Raw genomic sequence first — 13,081 nt, forward strand, 5'->3', positions numbered from 1 at the left:
GCGGGATCCTAAAAACTCCAAAGCCTGAACTGGAAGAACATCTGGAAAAGGTCCACCAGGACATGAAAAGGCATGAGCAGATAATCATCCCACATGACATCCCACCTATTCAACCACCAGAATTCAATCTGGACACTGACCCTCCAAAATGGAGGGAAGTAGAGAACGTTGTCCGAAGAGCAAGAGCGGCCTCAGCTCCTGGGCCTAATGGAGTACCATACAAGCTCTACAAGAACGCCCCGGATGTTCTACGCTTTCTTTGGAGGCTCATGAGGATAGTGTGGCAGAAGGAAATAATACCAAAGGCATGGCGAAGGGCTGGTGGTGTGCTAATCCCGAAAGAGAAGGATGCGACAGACATCAGTCAATTCCGACCAATCTCCCTTCTCAACGTCGAAGGGAAGATCTTTTTCAGTATAATAGCACAGAGGCTGTCCACTTATCTGGAAAGGAACAAGTACATTGATACATCTGTACAGAAAGCAGGCATTCCTGGAACATACTAGTATGATTTGGCACCAGATCCAAACAGCTAAGAAGGACAAGAGAGACCTCTATGTCATCTTCCTCGACCTGGCCAATGCCTTTGGCTCAGTTCCCCATGAACTCCTATGGGAATTTTTCAACATTTTCCATGTACCAGAACCCATCACTACACTGGTAAAGGCCTATTTCCAAGACCTGCAATTGTGTTTCACAACACCTGACTTCACAACAACATGGCAGCGCTTGGAAGTAGGCATAATGGCAGGCTGTACAATTTCTCCCCTGGCCTTCACTATGGCCATGGAAGTCATCATCAGGGCATCGAGATGGGTGGTCGGCGGTGAGAGAACTAAGGAAGGGCTCCGTGTCTCCCACCTATCCGAGCATACATGGATGACATGACTACACTGACCACCACTGCAGCATGCACCAGGCGGTTACTTGCAAAACTGCAGGATAACATCAAGTGGGCCCGGATGAAAATCAAGCCAAGCAAATCTCGAAGCATCTCCATAGTCAAGGGACAGCTTAAAGATGTGAGGTTCTGCATTGGAGATGACCCGATACCAACGGTGTCTGAGCAACCCATCAAGAGCCTGGGTAGATGGTACAACGAAAGCCTCCGGGATAAAGATCAAGTTCAGCAAGTAAGGCAGGACATCGCCAACGGTCTTGAGAACATCAACAAGACCCTACTGCCTGGGAGGCTCAAGCTTTGGTGCCTACAGTTTGGACTTCTCCCCCGGGTAATGTGGCCACTCACCGTCTATGAGGTCCCAATAACAACAGTGGACAAGATGGAGTGAACCATTACCTCATACATGAAGAAATGGCTGGGTGTCCCATGATGCCTGAGTAACATCGGCCTCTATGGCAAAGGGGTCCTTGAACTACCTCTTACAAGTCTAACGGAGGAGTACAAGTGCTCTAAAGTAAGACTTCAGATGACATTGAAGGACTCCAAAGACCAGACCATTAGCAAGGCTGCACCTCCCCTACAAACTGGACGGAAATGGACATCATCCAAGGCTGTGCAGCAAGCAACATCAGCCCTGAGACACCAAGACATTGTGGGGAATATCCAGCATGGAAGAGGAGGCTTTGGCCTGGCAGCAAGCAAACCAACGTTCCATAAGGCAACAACATCTGAATGCAGGAAGCTGGTGGTCAAGGAGGTGCGCAGACAGGAGGAGACTGCAAGAAGTGCAAAGGCTGTCTCTCTTGCTAAACAAGGGCAATGGACGCGGTGGGAAGGCCTGGAGAGGAGAAAGATCAACTGGAGTGAGCTTTGGCAAATGGAGGCAAGCAACATCAGCTTCATCATAAGAGCTGTTTATGATGTGCTTCCATCACCAAAAAATCTACATCAATGGTATGGCGAGGACTCGACCTGCCCTCTCTGCCCAGCTCCAGCGACTCTCAGGCATATAATGACAGGTTGCAAGACCAGCCTCTCACAAGGCCGCTACACCTGGAGGCACAATCAGGTCCTCAAGAGCCTGGCTGCAGCACTTGAGACCAAGAGGAGTGCAACCAATTCATTACCTCCAAAAACAAGTAATCCCGTCAAAACAACAACATTCATCCGGGAGGGCCAGAAAAGGCCCAAGTATCCTCCTACGAAGCCAGAAACTGGACACCTAGCCATGGCCCGGGACTGGAAGATGCTTGTCGATATTGGCCAGCAACTAATTTTTCCACCTGAGATTGCTTCTACCAACCTTAGGCCAGACATGGTACTCTGGTCCCCTTCACGAAAGGCTGTGTACATCATAGAGCTCACAGTCCCGTGGGAAAACTCTGTTGAAGAGGCCTACGAGCGTAAGAAACTGCGTTACACAGAGTTGGCAGCAGACGCAACTCAGCGTGGCTGGAATGCAAAAGCCTGGCCAGTTGAAGTGGGATGCAGAGGATTCATGGCTTCTTCCACCATCAGGTTGCTGAAAGAACTTGGAATCCATGGACAGGCTCTGCGGCAGACCGTCAGAGCAGTTTCTCAAGCAGCTGAAAGAGGCAGCCAGCCAGTGGATCTGGATCAAACGGAAGTACCCTTGCTGGGCTATAACTTCATGACCCCCCACCCCCACCTGAGAACCCAATTCAGATCCCTCCAACTTGAGGGCATATGAGGTATGCGGTCAGCTGTAGGGCTGGCTCAGGGAAGAGGACGCCCCTGCCTTGCATAGTCCCGTGGGACATCTTAATTGGGCATGGAACACAAGCTAAGGCTTGATCACCCTTTAGCTGGCCACCTTTGATGAGGGTGTTTAGTGATTAAAGGCTGAAACACCCACTAATTCGAAAGCACACTACTGAGGATGTGTCCCAAAATTGACATCTTAACCCAGTCTAAGAAATAAACCTCCCATGCCACTGTCAACATCACGGCAAATCTCATGCGAGTGCATTCCATCTATTGGCACAATGGACAGTTTTTAACATCTCCTGCCGTGTTTTATGATTCTAAGAGCTTTGCACACATGGATTGTACAATATCTGCCCATTATTCAAGCTCTGTCAAGTTGATTGTTGACCATTGCTAGACAGCCATGATCAGGTCTTGCCATAGATTTTCAAGCAAATTTAAGTCAAAACTGCCTGTGTTTAGCTGTATTCCTTTTCTTATCCCCCCCCCAAAAAACATCTTAGTCATTCCACGGAGGGCCGAGTGTCTGCAGGTTTTCGCTCCTCCCTTGTGCTTGATTGATGAATTTAGATCACTAATTAACTCCCTTCACCTGGTTGTCTAGGTCTTAATTGAAAGGAAAACCTAAAAACCAGCAGACACTAGGACCTCTATGGAATGAGTTTGACACCCCTGCCATAGCTAGTCTTTGCCGATGATAGGTATACCCATAACATAATGCAGCCACCACCATGCTTGAAAATGTGAAGAGTAGTACTCAGTGATGTGTTGGATTTGCCCCAAACATAACTTTTTGTCTAGAATAGAAAGTGTTAATTTCTTTACGCCCATCCCCCCCCCAGTATTACTTAAGTGCCTTGTTGCAAACAGGATACATATTTGGGAATATTTTTATTCTGTACAGGCTTCCTTTTCTCTCTGTCATGTAGGTTAGTATTGCGGAGTAACTAAAATGTTGATCCATCCTCAGTTTCCTCATATCACAACCATTAAACTGTTTTAAATTGCCATTGTCGCCAATGCATCATGGTGAAATACCTGAGCAGTTTCCTTCCTCTCTTGCAACCGAGTTAGGAAGGACGCCTGTATCTTTGTAGTGACTGGGTGTATTGATACACCATCCAAAGTGTAATTAACTTAATTAAGAGATATTCATTCAGCATCTGCTTTTTTGCTGTTGTTGACATCTACCAAATCGGTGCCTGCCCTTCTAAGCGAGGCATTGATAAACATCCCTGGTCTTTGTGGTTGAATCTGTGCTTGAAATTCACAACTCGATTGAGGAACCTTACAATTATCTGTATGTGTGGGGTACAGAGATAGGGTAGTCATTAAAAAATCATGTTAACCACTATTACTCAACAACTTATTATGCAATTTTCTTAGCACATTTTTACTCCTGAACTTATTTAGGCTTGCAATAACAAATGGGTTGAATTCTTATTGACTCAAGACATTTTAGCTACACATTTTTTAAAATTAATTTCAAAACATTTCTACAAACACAATCCACTTTGACATTATGGGGTATTGTGTGTAGATCAGTGACACAACATTTAAACTTTTAATCCATTTTAAATTCTCCAATCTCAAAACATTATAGAAAAAGGTTCCATGCCGTTATCCTTACAAGGGGAAGAGGCACAAAGTAGATGCCAATAATTGACACCTATCTTTCTGATGCAAAAAACAACAACTTGTTAAACAGAATCTTTCTCTGAGCAACTGTATTCGTATAAAATAATAATTTCCTGCATACAATATAGCTCAGTATTTGTATTATTTATACAATTTTTTTGCTTATCTTTTTATCAAATGGTGCCAATAATTGTGGAGGTGAATGTATCTTAAGGTTATTACCTGTGTTATTATCATGCAAACCACACACAATTCCAGAAAAGGTCTTACACCAAAACATTCCCCAAATCAAATACAAAAGATATGGAATAGTTCAGTGTCTGTGCGGTAAGAGTTGCTGATGTGTAAGGTAGGTTAGTACTGGTACAGGTGTGGTTGTGAGTCTACATACCTTTATATGTTTGTCCATGTCTCCTCCACACAGGGACTGCAGGGGGATCCTGAAGGGTTTCCATGTTGGGTTCAGGTTGTTCTTCACCACCTTATTTATGCAGGGCACAGGGACAAATATGGTAACTGTTATCTGTATCGCATTACCACTAACCACAATCTGTATCACAACACCAGTGTCTGGACACAGTACAAGAGCAGACACTCATTAGCTACATAGCATTTGGTTCAATCACATTAGAGGCATCTGGACAGAGAATAGGAGGAGAGTAATGAGTTTCTAGACAAAAGGAGGAAACCATGCAAATGTTATACTGTTTCCAGTGTCAGTCAGTGAACACAGTGCACAATACTGATTGATGGGCATTTGAAATTATTTCACGATTTGAATAATAACGAAGTAAATAAAATAAATGACCTACTCTCTTGACCAATCAGAATGATGCAAAATGCCACAACAGCGCGCAGTTGTTTTCAGGGTGCTAGCTCGGGAGGTTTTGGGCTAAGGGTAGCCTCGGCTAACAGCAAAGGTGAAATAAGTCCGATGTTCACTATCAAAGAACTGATTGTTTAAAAAATGATATCTGGTGAGTATTTTGCATTGATCCGTTGGCGCGCATGTAGGCGAATCCCTGAAGTGAGGAAAATAGCAAAACGTTGGAGGGCTAAATGCGCTATGATAGTAAAATGCCTTTTCGTGTAAAACGTAATTAGCTTGAAAATAAAACTACTTTTTGCGTCCTCAGAACTGTAGGCTACATTTACAATGCACAACTGTAAACAACGTACTGTCAAAGCCACATGTCTGAAGCAGCAGTGGCTCAATGCGGTGTACATAAACACTACATTCTTACGTTTGTTGTTTTATTAAATTAAGCATTTCAAATGTCATATCCTTGTGTGCAACAATGTCACATGGACAATTTCATTTAGACAACGCTTTTTCATTGTTAAAATAGGCCTCTTTTTCATTGTTGACAAAATTGAACTCACAAGGGTCCTGATGTCTGTTAGGATATCCGGATATTCGATTAACCGTGCCATCTCTAGTGTGCAACAGGATATTACGTAGTCTCTGGTTATTGCCGTCACATTTCACACAGACAATAAAACTGCCTTTAACATTCACAATATGCAAAAGAAGACCAGGAGTACAGTATGTGCTGCATAACTGAATGGAAGTCGTATGTAGTTGTAAAACCAGTTAAGAGGTCTCCTTTGAAATGGGCCGTATGAGAGTCTGTGTTGTACTCCATAGAAATGTCTATGGTGTATTGTACCTCCGTTCTGTGAGCCAGCTGCCACCCCGTCTCTGTCTGCTTGTAGAACTCCAGGTAAGGATCAGACTTCCCAAAGAAATCCTGAAAACAGCCTTATATGTCAAAACATTGTAAGTCATAAAATGTCACACAACAGACACAAGCAACTCAGCTAACTATTGTGATGTTTTATTTCCCTCAATTATTGGCTTTACAGAGCAGCAAGTATCACTTCAACAGATTCGTCACTCATGGGATGACCCATGCTTGGTGCACATTCTTCAATATTGTATCAATACCTTGTTGTCCAGTTTTCTTGCTTCAGCCTCAAAATTCACCACCCTGTTGTCTTTTATTTCTTCAGCAATTATCTACAAAGAAAATAAAACAGTAAATAAAAAAATAAAAAGACAACGACAAACATGATAAACAACAAACATCTCTGTAAATGACTCACTGTAATGGTTCCTCTTCCTGCAGGCCTGTTGTTCTTCAACACCAGTGGTCTAGTATGCTTTCTACTAGACACCACCTGGAAAAGACAATTTGATGCGTAAGAAACACTTGTAATGTAAATGACCACTTAAGCAATAATGCCAGAGGGGTGTTGTACATTGGCCATATACCACGGCTAAGGGCTGTTCGTATGTGCGACTCTAAGCGGAGTGCCTGGATACAGCCCTTAGCAATGCTATATTGGCAATATACCACAAACCCCTGAAGTGTCTTACCTCTATTATAAACTGGTACCCGGTTTATAAAATGTATTACAAACCAGGTAGTTTGAATTCTGGATGCTGATTGGTTGAAACAGCATTCAGCTGTGTGTATATAAGACAATGTACCAGATTTATGATGAAGAAATACTTGTTTACAGTTCTATTTATGTTGGGTTTGTGGCCAATGTACCATGGCTGAAGGCTGTATCCAGGCGCTCCGCCTTGCATCGTGTACTGTGACTATCATAAGTATTCACCCTCCTTCAATTTCTTCAAATTTCATTGTTACAAAGTGGGATTAATCACTTAAATGTAACTAAATATAATCAAACATTATATCTACGCAATCCATAAAAGTAATTATTTATCACAAGGGCCATAAACTATAACTATTAATGCTGCATACTCGAAAGGTCAAAATATCACCTTCCTGGTAAAACTAGTTATAAATTGCTAAGGTGTAATCACTTTTGAGGAGAAGCTCAAGTACATATTCATATTTTAAAATTTGTACTATTTTATGATTATTTCCCATTCAACAATAACTATGAATAAGGCTTGAAATTACATATGCTTTCTAAATATAGCATAATCAAATTATAAAATGACTAAGATTTCACCTTCCTTATAACTGTAAAATACATTTTTGTATGTTTAGCATTAGAGAAAGCATTTGCATATTTTCTAAAGCTATCTCCTGATCAAAACGTATTGCTGTGAATGCCTCACAAAACTCTATCTTAGCTTCCTGAACTCGCTAGGAACTCACCTTTCATCTCGTGTCAACATTGTCCGTCTACGACAAACAGAAAGTGTTTGTTCAAAATCAATTAATTATTTTCGATCTCTGAATGGCCTACGGCGGTGAAACCACTATCTCTTGCTGCGCTACGATGTAACGATTGCAGGCATGTCAGTGGCAGTGATGTAGGGTTCAGACAGTTTATGTACAGTCAGAAGAGCGAATTAAATGGTAGGAGGGACATCCCAGTTTCAAGTGGTTTCAGATTTCACATCATACATCACACATGCTCAGACAAAAATACTAGTTTGTCTGCGGGAACCAGGGCTCAAAGCAAGCCATTTTGATCTACGGTATCTATAGATCGATTTATAAGCGGAAATGTCAATCGGAACCGGTACCAGAACCACGCAGGTTCCTGTTACATCTAAGAGGTTTTAAAATGATTTGTCAGCGATCAACACAAAAAACATAACTTTTTTTTTTGAAGATTAATGAAAAATAAAACACTACCATATCTTAATAAAATAAGCATTCACCCATGAGTCAATACATATTAGAAACATGTTGGGTAAGTCTCTTAAGAGCTTTGCACACCTGGATTGTGCAATATTTGTCCATTATCTGTCAAGGTGTTGGGGATCTTTTCAAGCAGATTTAAGTCCAAACTAACAAGGCCCCTCACAAACATTCACCGTCTTCTTGGTAAGCAACTCCAATGTAGATTTGGCATTGTGTTGTAGTTTATTGACCGACCTAAAGGTGAATTCCTCTCCCAGTGTCTGGTGTAAAGCAGACTGAAGCAGGTATTCGTCTAGGATTTTGCCTGTGCTTAGCTCTATCCAGATAATTTTTAGGCCATGGCTGCAGATCTGACTTTTTCGGGTTGGGGGATCTTTAGTCAGCTGACTAAAAGATCCAGAGCTTCCCGAAGATTCTGCAGATGTGTATTCTCTACTTTATGCGCAGAGAACAGGCTACTCAGGCGAATGGTGGTTGTTTTATTAATAACGTGAACTCAAGCTGAATCAATGTCTGCAAGATCTCACATAATGATCACAGTATTCTACAGAACAGAACCAAATATAATAGCATAGTATAACATTACTGTAAGACACAAACACCACCGCATTCAATCGCGAATGAGTTTTACCCATAGTAAATCAGCCATTTGATCTCAAATCAGTTTCATGGGGATATGCACTTTGATCTTGAGTTAGTGTTGTCGTAGTAGCCTACAGTGTTGTTTTGAATGATGTACAGTGAGCTAATTTTAGTGCAGATGGTGTTAAACTGTAGCATTAGCATAGCCTACCTGTGCATTTTGCCTAGTGGCACGCGATGTTGAGAAGAATGTGGTGGTGTTTTCGTCTTATAGTAACGTTATACTACTACGCTATTATATTCGGTTCTGTTATGTAGAATACTGTGATCATTACGTGATCATGCAGACATCGATTCAGCTTTATCTCATGTTGATCTAACCTCACCTGTAGCCAGTTATCTGCACGTAAAGTAGAGAATATACAGGATACAAGTTTTGAAATATGTTTTACTCTGGAAAAAAAAGGGGGGTGAATACCACACCGCCTCAGGCCTTATTGCCTACATTGACACCGGTGCTCTTGAGACAGACAAAGTCCATACAGACTGTTTGTTCAGCCGCCTGAACAAACAGTTAAAAGAAACCTTTAGTGTCAAGTCACAGATTGCACAGCCACTGCACATCTACATAGGGGTTTGTATGCACTGTGCATGATGCTAACTCTCTACGTGAGTGACAGTGGGACACTGACCGGAATCACCAAAACAGACTACTGCAACGTCTTTCAATATTTATACAATGGGTCGGTCTAATCCTGGACGCTGATTGGTTAAAACCGCAATCCAGCCGGTGTCTATTCCACAAGTTACCACCGGCTAAAGCTATGATGTTGAAATGCCTATTTACCCTGTTCCATCTCACTGCGCAATTCACTGTCTCATTAGCCCAGCCAGACAATTTATTAACTTGATTTCCACTGTAAAAAGCATCTAGACATTATCTGCCATTTCTTTTAGACTAGCAATTGATTATCAATAGCGGAGATTTATATAAAACTTGTGGGAGTCAGGACGAGACAGACAGGCAGCTTCTCAGCCAGTCAAAATCATGAATCAGCATCATTTCTACAGACTTACAAATAAATGTCTGTAGAAAACAGCTTAAACAAATGCAAATACTTTGCTGTTATTCTAGCTGCACTGTTTTACGTGACTAAGTTAGCCGTAGTTGGCTAGCTAGCAAGCAAGGGATATTGCCAGCCAGTATGGCAATATAACATCTAGAACGAACAACTGGGTGGTTCCATAGATGCAGAACTAAAAAAGACTTAATGACTGGGTCACGTCTCGGGCAACCGAACCGATAGAACAAAAGACCAGCCAGCTTGGGTAGCAACCCTAGATTTGTGTCAGGACTTATCTTGTGGAAGGATGAAATAGTATGAATAAATTAATCAAAATAAAGTTTAACTAAAATATATCAATCAATATTTGAATATGTTGGTAACCCGTTATATAAAAAGTGATGCCCTCGAAGTCGGTGTTTGGCCTAACAACACCCGTGCCAATATATCCGGCTTCTCGGGCTTTATTAAGTGAGGAGGGGAAAGAAAAAGACCTCACCTGGCCCAAGGTACACTCCAGCTCTCCCAGGAAATCATCATCACTTAGGTCAACAGTTTTATTGTCGATGTCGTAAATTCCAAACTTCAGCTTTTGCACTATTTCAAAGTAGTAATCGATGATGAACTTCTTGGCAAACTTTGGCGCAAGGCAATTCTGTACCTTCTCTGTGCGGCCCACCTACGAACACAAAAAATTCAGCCAGTTAGTAATCAAAACATACACATTCTCACACCCTCATGAAACTAATCAACAACATCAAGTGATACTGAATTGGACCAACATTTCAGATTCTTCCTGGAAATAGTTAATGCTCGCTTTAGCCATTCTACAATGCTGAGATGCTTTTCTAAACAGTCAAGCGGAATACTGATTCAAGCTAATCAATTATGCATGATGATGGCTTTGGGGAGAATTTTTTAGTTGTTGCCTAGTTAACATTTTAACAATGTCACAGTGTTTCTTGGGCAAACAAGAATCTGTGACTGACCTCGTACCACTGTGACCCAGTAGTGTTCATGAGAAGAACACACAGTGGGTCAGACTTGGAGCCAATGTCCTTGTCCAGAAGATTCTCACAGGAGACAGTCAGCTCCACCTTTGTCAAACACTGTGTCGCCATTGGACCTGCCTGTAACAGAGGAGAGACAGATAATGTCCCAAGGCAAAATTAAACAATCTGTGAGCTACTGTACGTACAAGCATCCAAATGTGTTTTTTCTAACTAGGTTTGATGTAAGTTTGCTTTTATTACAGATACTTTACCAACATTAACTGTGAGGCTAGGCAATAAACCTGAGTAGCAAGGGTGTGGAAAGCTAAGCTAAATGTCTAACGTCACTATTGTTTTGACTGTTGACGCACTACAGTAGGAAACATTAGTTATTATTATTTTAAAAATTACAAATATTATATAAATACAGCTGAGTTAAAGCTGCAATATGTAACTTTTTGAGTCAAATGTGAGTTATAGATCTGTCTATCTCATTGAAAGCAAGTTGAAGAAGCGGTAGAGCTGTTCTGTGTCTGCTATTTCTATGCTTCCCATTAAATTTCGTTCGTCTTTAACTTTCGTACACCAGATTCAAACAGCTGAAAATAAAATATTTTTGGTCATTGAAAATATATTTCACAGCAGTTTAGATGGTACAGTGATTCTCTACACTATGCATTGCTTGTTTTGTCATAAACTGAAATTAGGCAAACTGTTAGAATTTTAGCAACCTGGAAATGGTGGAGCGATTTCCCCACAAAATGGCTTCATTAGACAGAAATACCCCATCAGACTATCCCGCAGGTGAAGAAGCTGGATATGGAGGTCCTAGGTTAGCGTGGTCTGCAGGTGTGAGGCCAGTTGGATATACTGCCAAATTCTCTAAAATAATGTTGGAGGCAGCTTATGGTAGAGAAATTAACATTCAATTCTCTGGCAACAGCGCCGGTGGACATTCCTGCAGTCAGCTTGCCAATTGCACACTCCCTCAAAACTTGAGATATCTGTGGCATTGTGTTGTGTGACAAAACTGCACATTTTAGAGTGGCCTTTTATCATCCCCAGCACAAGGTGCACCGGTTTTATTTTATTTCACTAGGCAAGTCAGTTAAGAACAAATTTTGATTTACAATGATGGCCTACCCCGGACAATGCTGGGCCAATTGTAGGCCGCCCCATGGCACTTCCAATCATGGCCGGCTGTGATGCAGCCTGGATTCGAGCCTGGGACTGCAGTGCCTTAGACAACTGTGCCATTAGGGAGTCAAATAATGATCATGCCATTTAATCAGGTTCTTGATATACCACCTGTCTGGTGGATCGATTCTTGGCAAAGGAGAAATGCTCACGAACAGGGATGTAAACATATTTCTGCACAACATTTGAGAGAAATATTTTTTTTGTGCGTATGGAACATTTCTGGGATATTTTATTTCAGCTCGTGAAATCAACACTTTACATGTTGCGTTTATATTTTTGTTCAGTGTAGAAGGAAAATCGTTTATCGTCCCTGAGCTCTGACTTCTCCCACATGCTGACCGCTGGCATCAGCGACTTAAAAAATGACCACAATTACAGCATTTTCTTTCAGGAGTTAAAATATAACAGAACATAATTTATGAAAATAAATACTCATAATTTTTTTAACCCTAATTTTACAAGCATGATAGCTGTACCTTTAGTTTATGAATGACCATTAGCTAATTAGCGTTTCTCAACGCATTCGAAGCACATCTAACTAGTATTTACGACTTAACTAATAGTAATTATCACCTTCCCACTTGGTTATGAACGTAGCACAAATTAATCATACTGTAGATGGGGCGTGGGAGCAGAGTTAGGCTACTTGTTAGCTAGCTAATTTATTAACATAACTAGCTATATATCAGTATTAACTATGACATAATATCAAAAACAGTTGTGGCGGTCTTTCTATCCTGGTTTTGGTTTGACATGTAACGTTAACTGACAGCTGGCTAGCTTGCTGTTTCTCTAGCTAGCTAACGTTAGCGGTTTCTATTAGCTCCTGAAACACAACGCGTTAAACAATTTTACATCAATAGCTAAACATAAACAAGCCATGCACGGTATTATTTATTAACTATATTCTTACCTAAATTAGTTTACTTTACAATACTCTGAGTCCCTGAAGTAATCTGTGTGCTACTCGGATCAAGAGCTGTTCCACAACTGTTCAGTGTCGAATGGACCCTCCGGCCCAAACCCCGCCTTGGGTGTGTCCCAGATACATACTTTGCGTAGTGTCGAAACCAAACGGACCAAACTGGAGAGGGACCACTGAATGTGTCCAATTAGAACCCTTGTTTTTTTTGTCGCAAAGCCTTTACGGTTTGCAACGGTGAGAAACTGGTCTCATATAATTATATATTCTGTTGATTTCCGTTCTGACTACGGAACCTATGAAGTAGCTTCTTGTTTCTAGTCGACACCATAACCAGAGGACGTATTTTTCCAGGATACATTTAAGATAGCCATTAAAAAACAGTTTTGAAAAGCATTTTATTTTACCTTTATTTAACT

General features: G+C 41.3%; 1 protein-coding gene across 3 annotated transcripts in view; it reads right to left on the minus strand.

Moving 5' to 3' along the window:
• The window catches only part of cpne3 (copine III), a 29,911-nt gene that overhangs the window by 16,408 nt on the left and 422 nt on the right, over positions 1–13,081 (minus strand). The window contains exons 1-7 of one of the 3 annotated variants that reach the window (XM_029626658.2): positions 12,654–12,761; positions 10,538–10,678; positions 10,048–10,227; positions 6,377–6,451; positions 6,219–6,290; positions 5,941–6,021; positions 4,662–4,751 (exon numbers count right to left, since the gene is read on the minus strand). In XM_029626658.2, the coding sequence (XP_029482518.1) occupies positions 4,662–4,751; positions 5,941–6,021; positions 6,219–6,290; positions 6,377–6,451; positions 10,048–10,227; positions 10,538–10,669 (630 nt within the window). In that variant the 5' untranslated portion in view covers positions 10,670–10,678; positions 12,654–12,761. Of the gene's footprint in view, positions 1–4,661; positions 4,752–5,940; positions 6,022–6,218; positions 6,291–6,376; positions 6,452–10,047; positions 10,228–10,537; positions 10,679–12,653; positions 12,763–13,081 lie in introns of those variants that run through there. The other 2 variants (XM_029626660.2, XM_029626659.2) reach the window with 2 other exon arrangements.

Source organism: Oncorhynchus nerka, linkage group LG22 (genome assembly GCF_034236695.1).
Source record: "Oncorhynchus nerka isolate Pitt River linkage group LG22, Oner_Uvic_2.0, whole genome shotgun sequence".
NCBI classification, from domain to species: Eukaryota; Metazoa; Chordata; class Actinopteri; order Salmoniformes; family Salmonidae; genus Oncorhynchus; species Oncorhynchus nerka.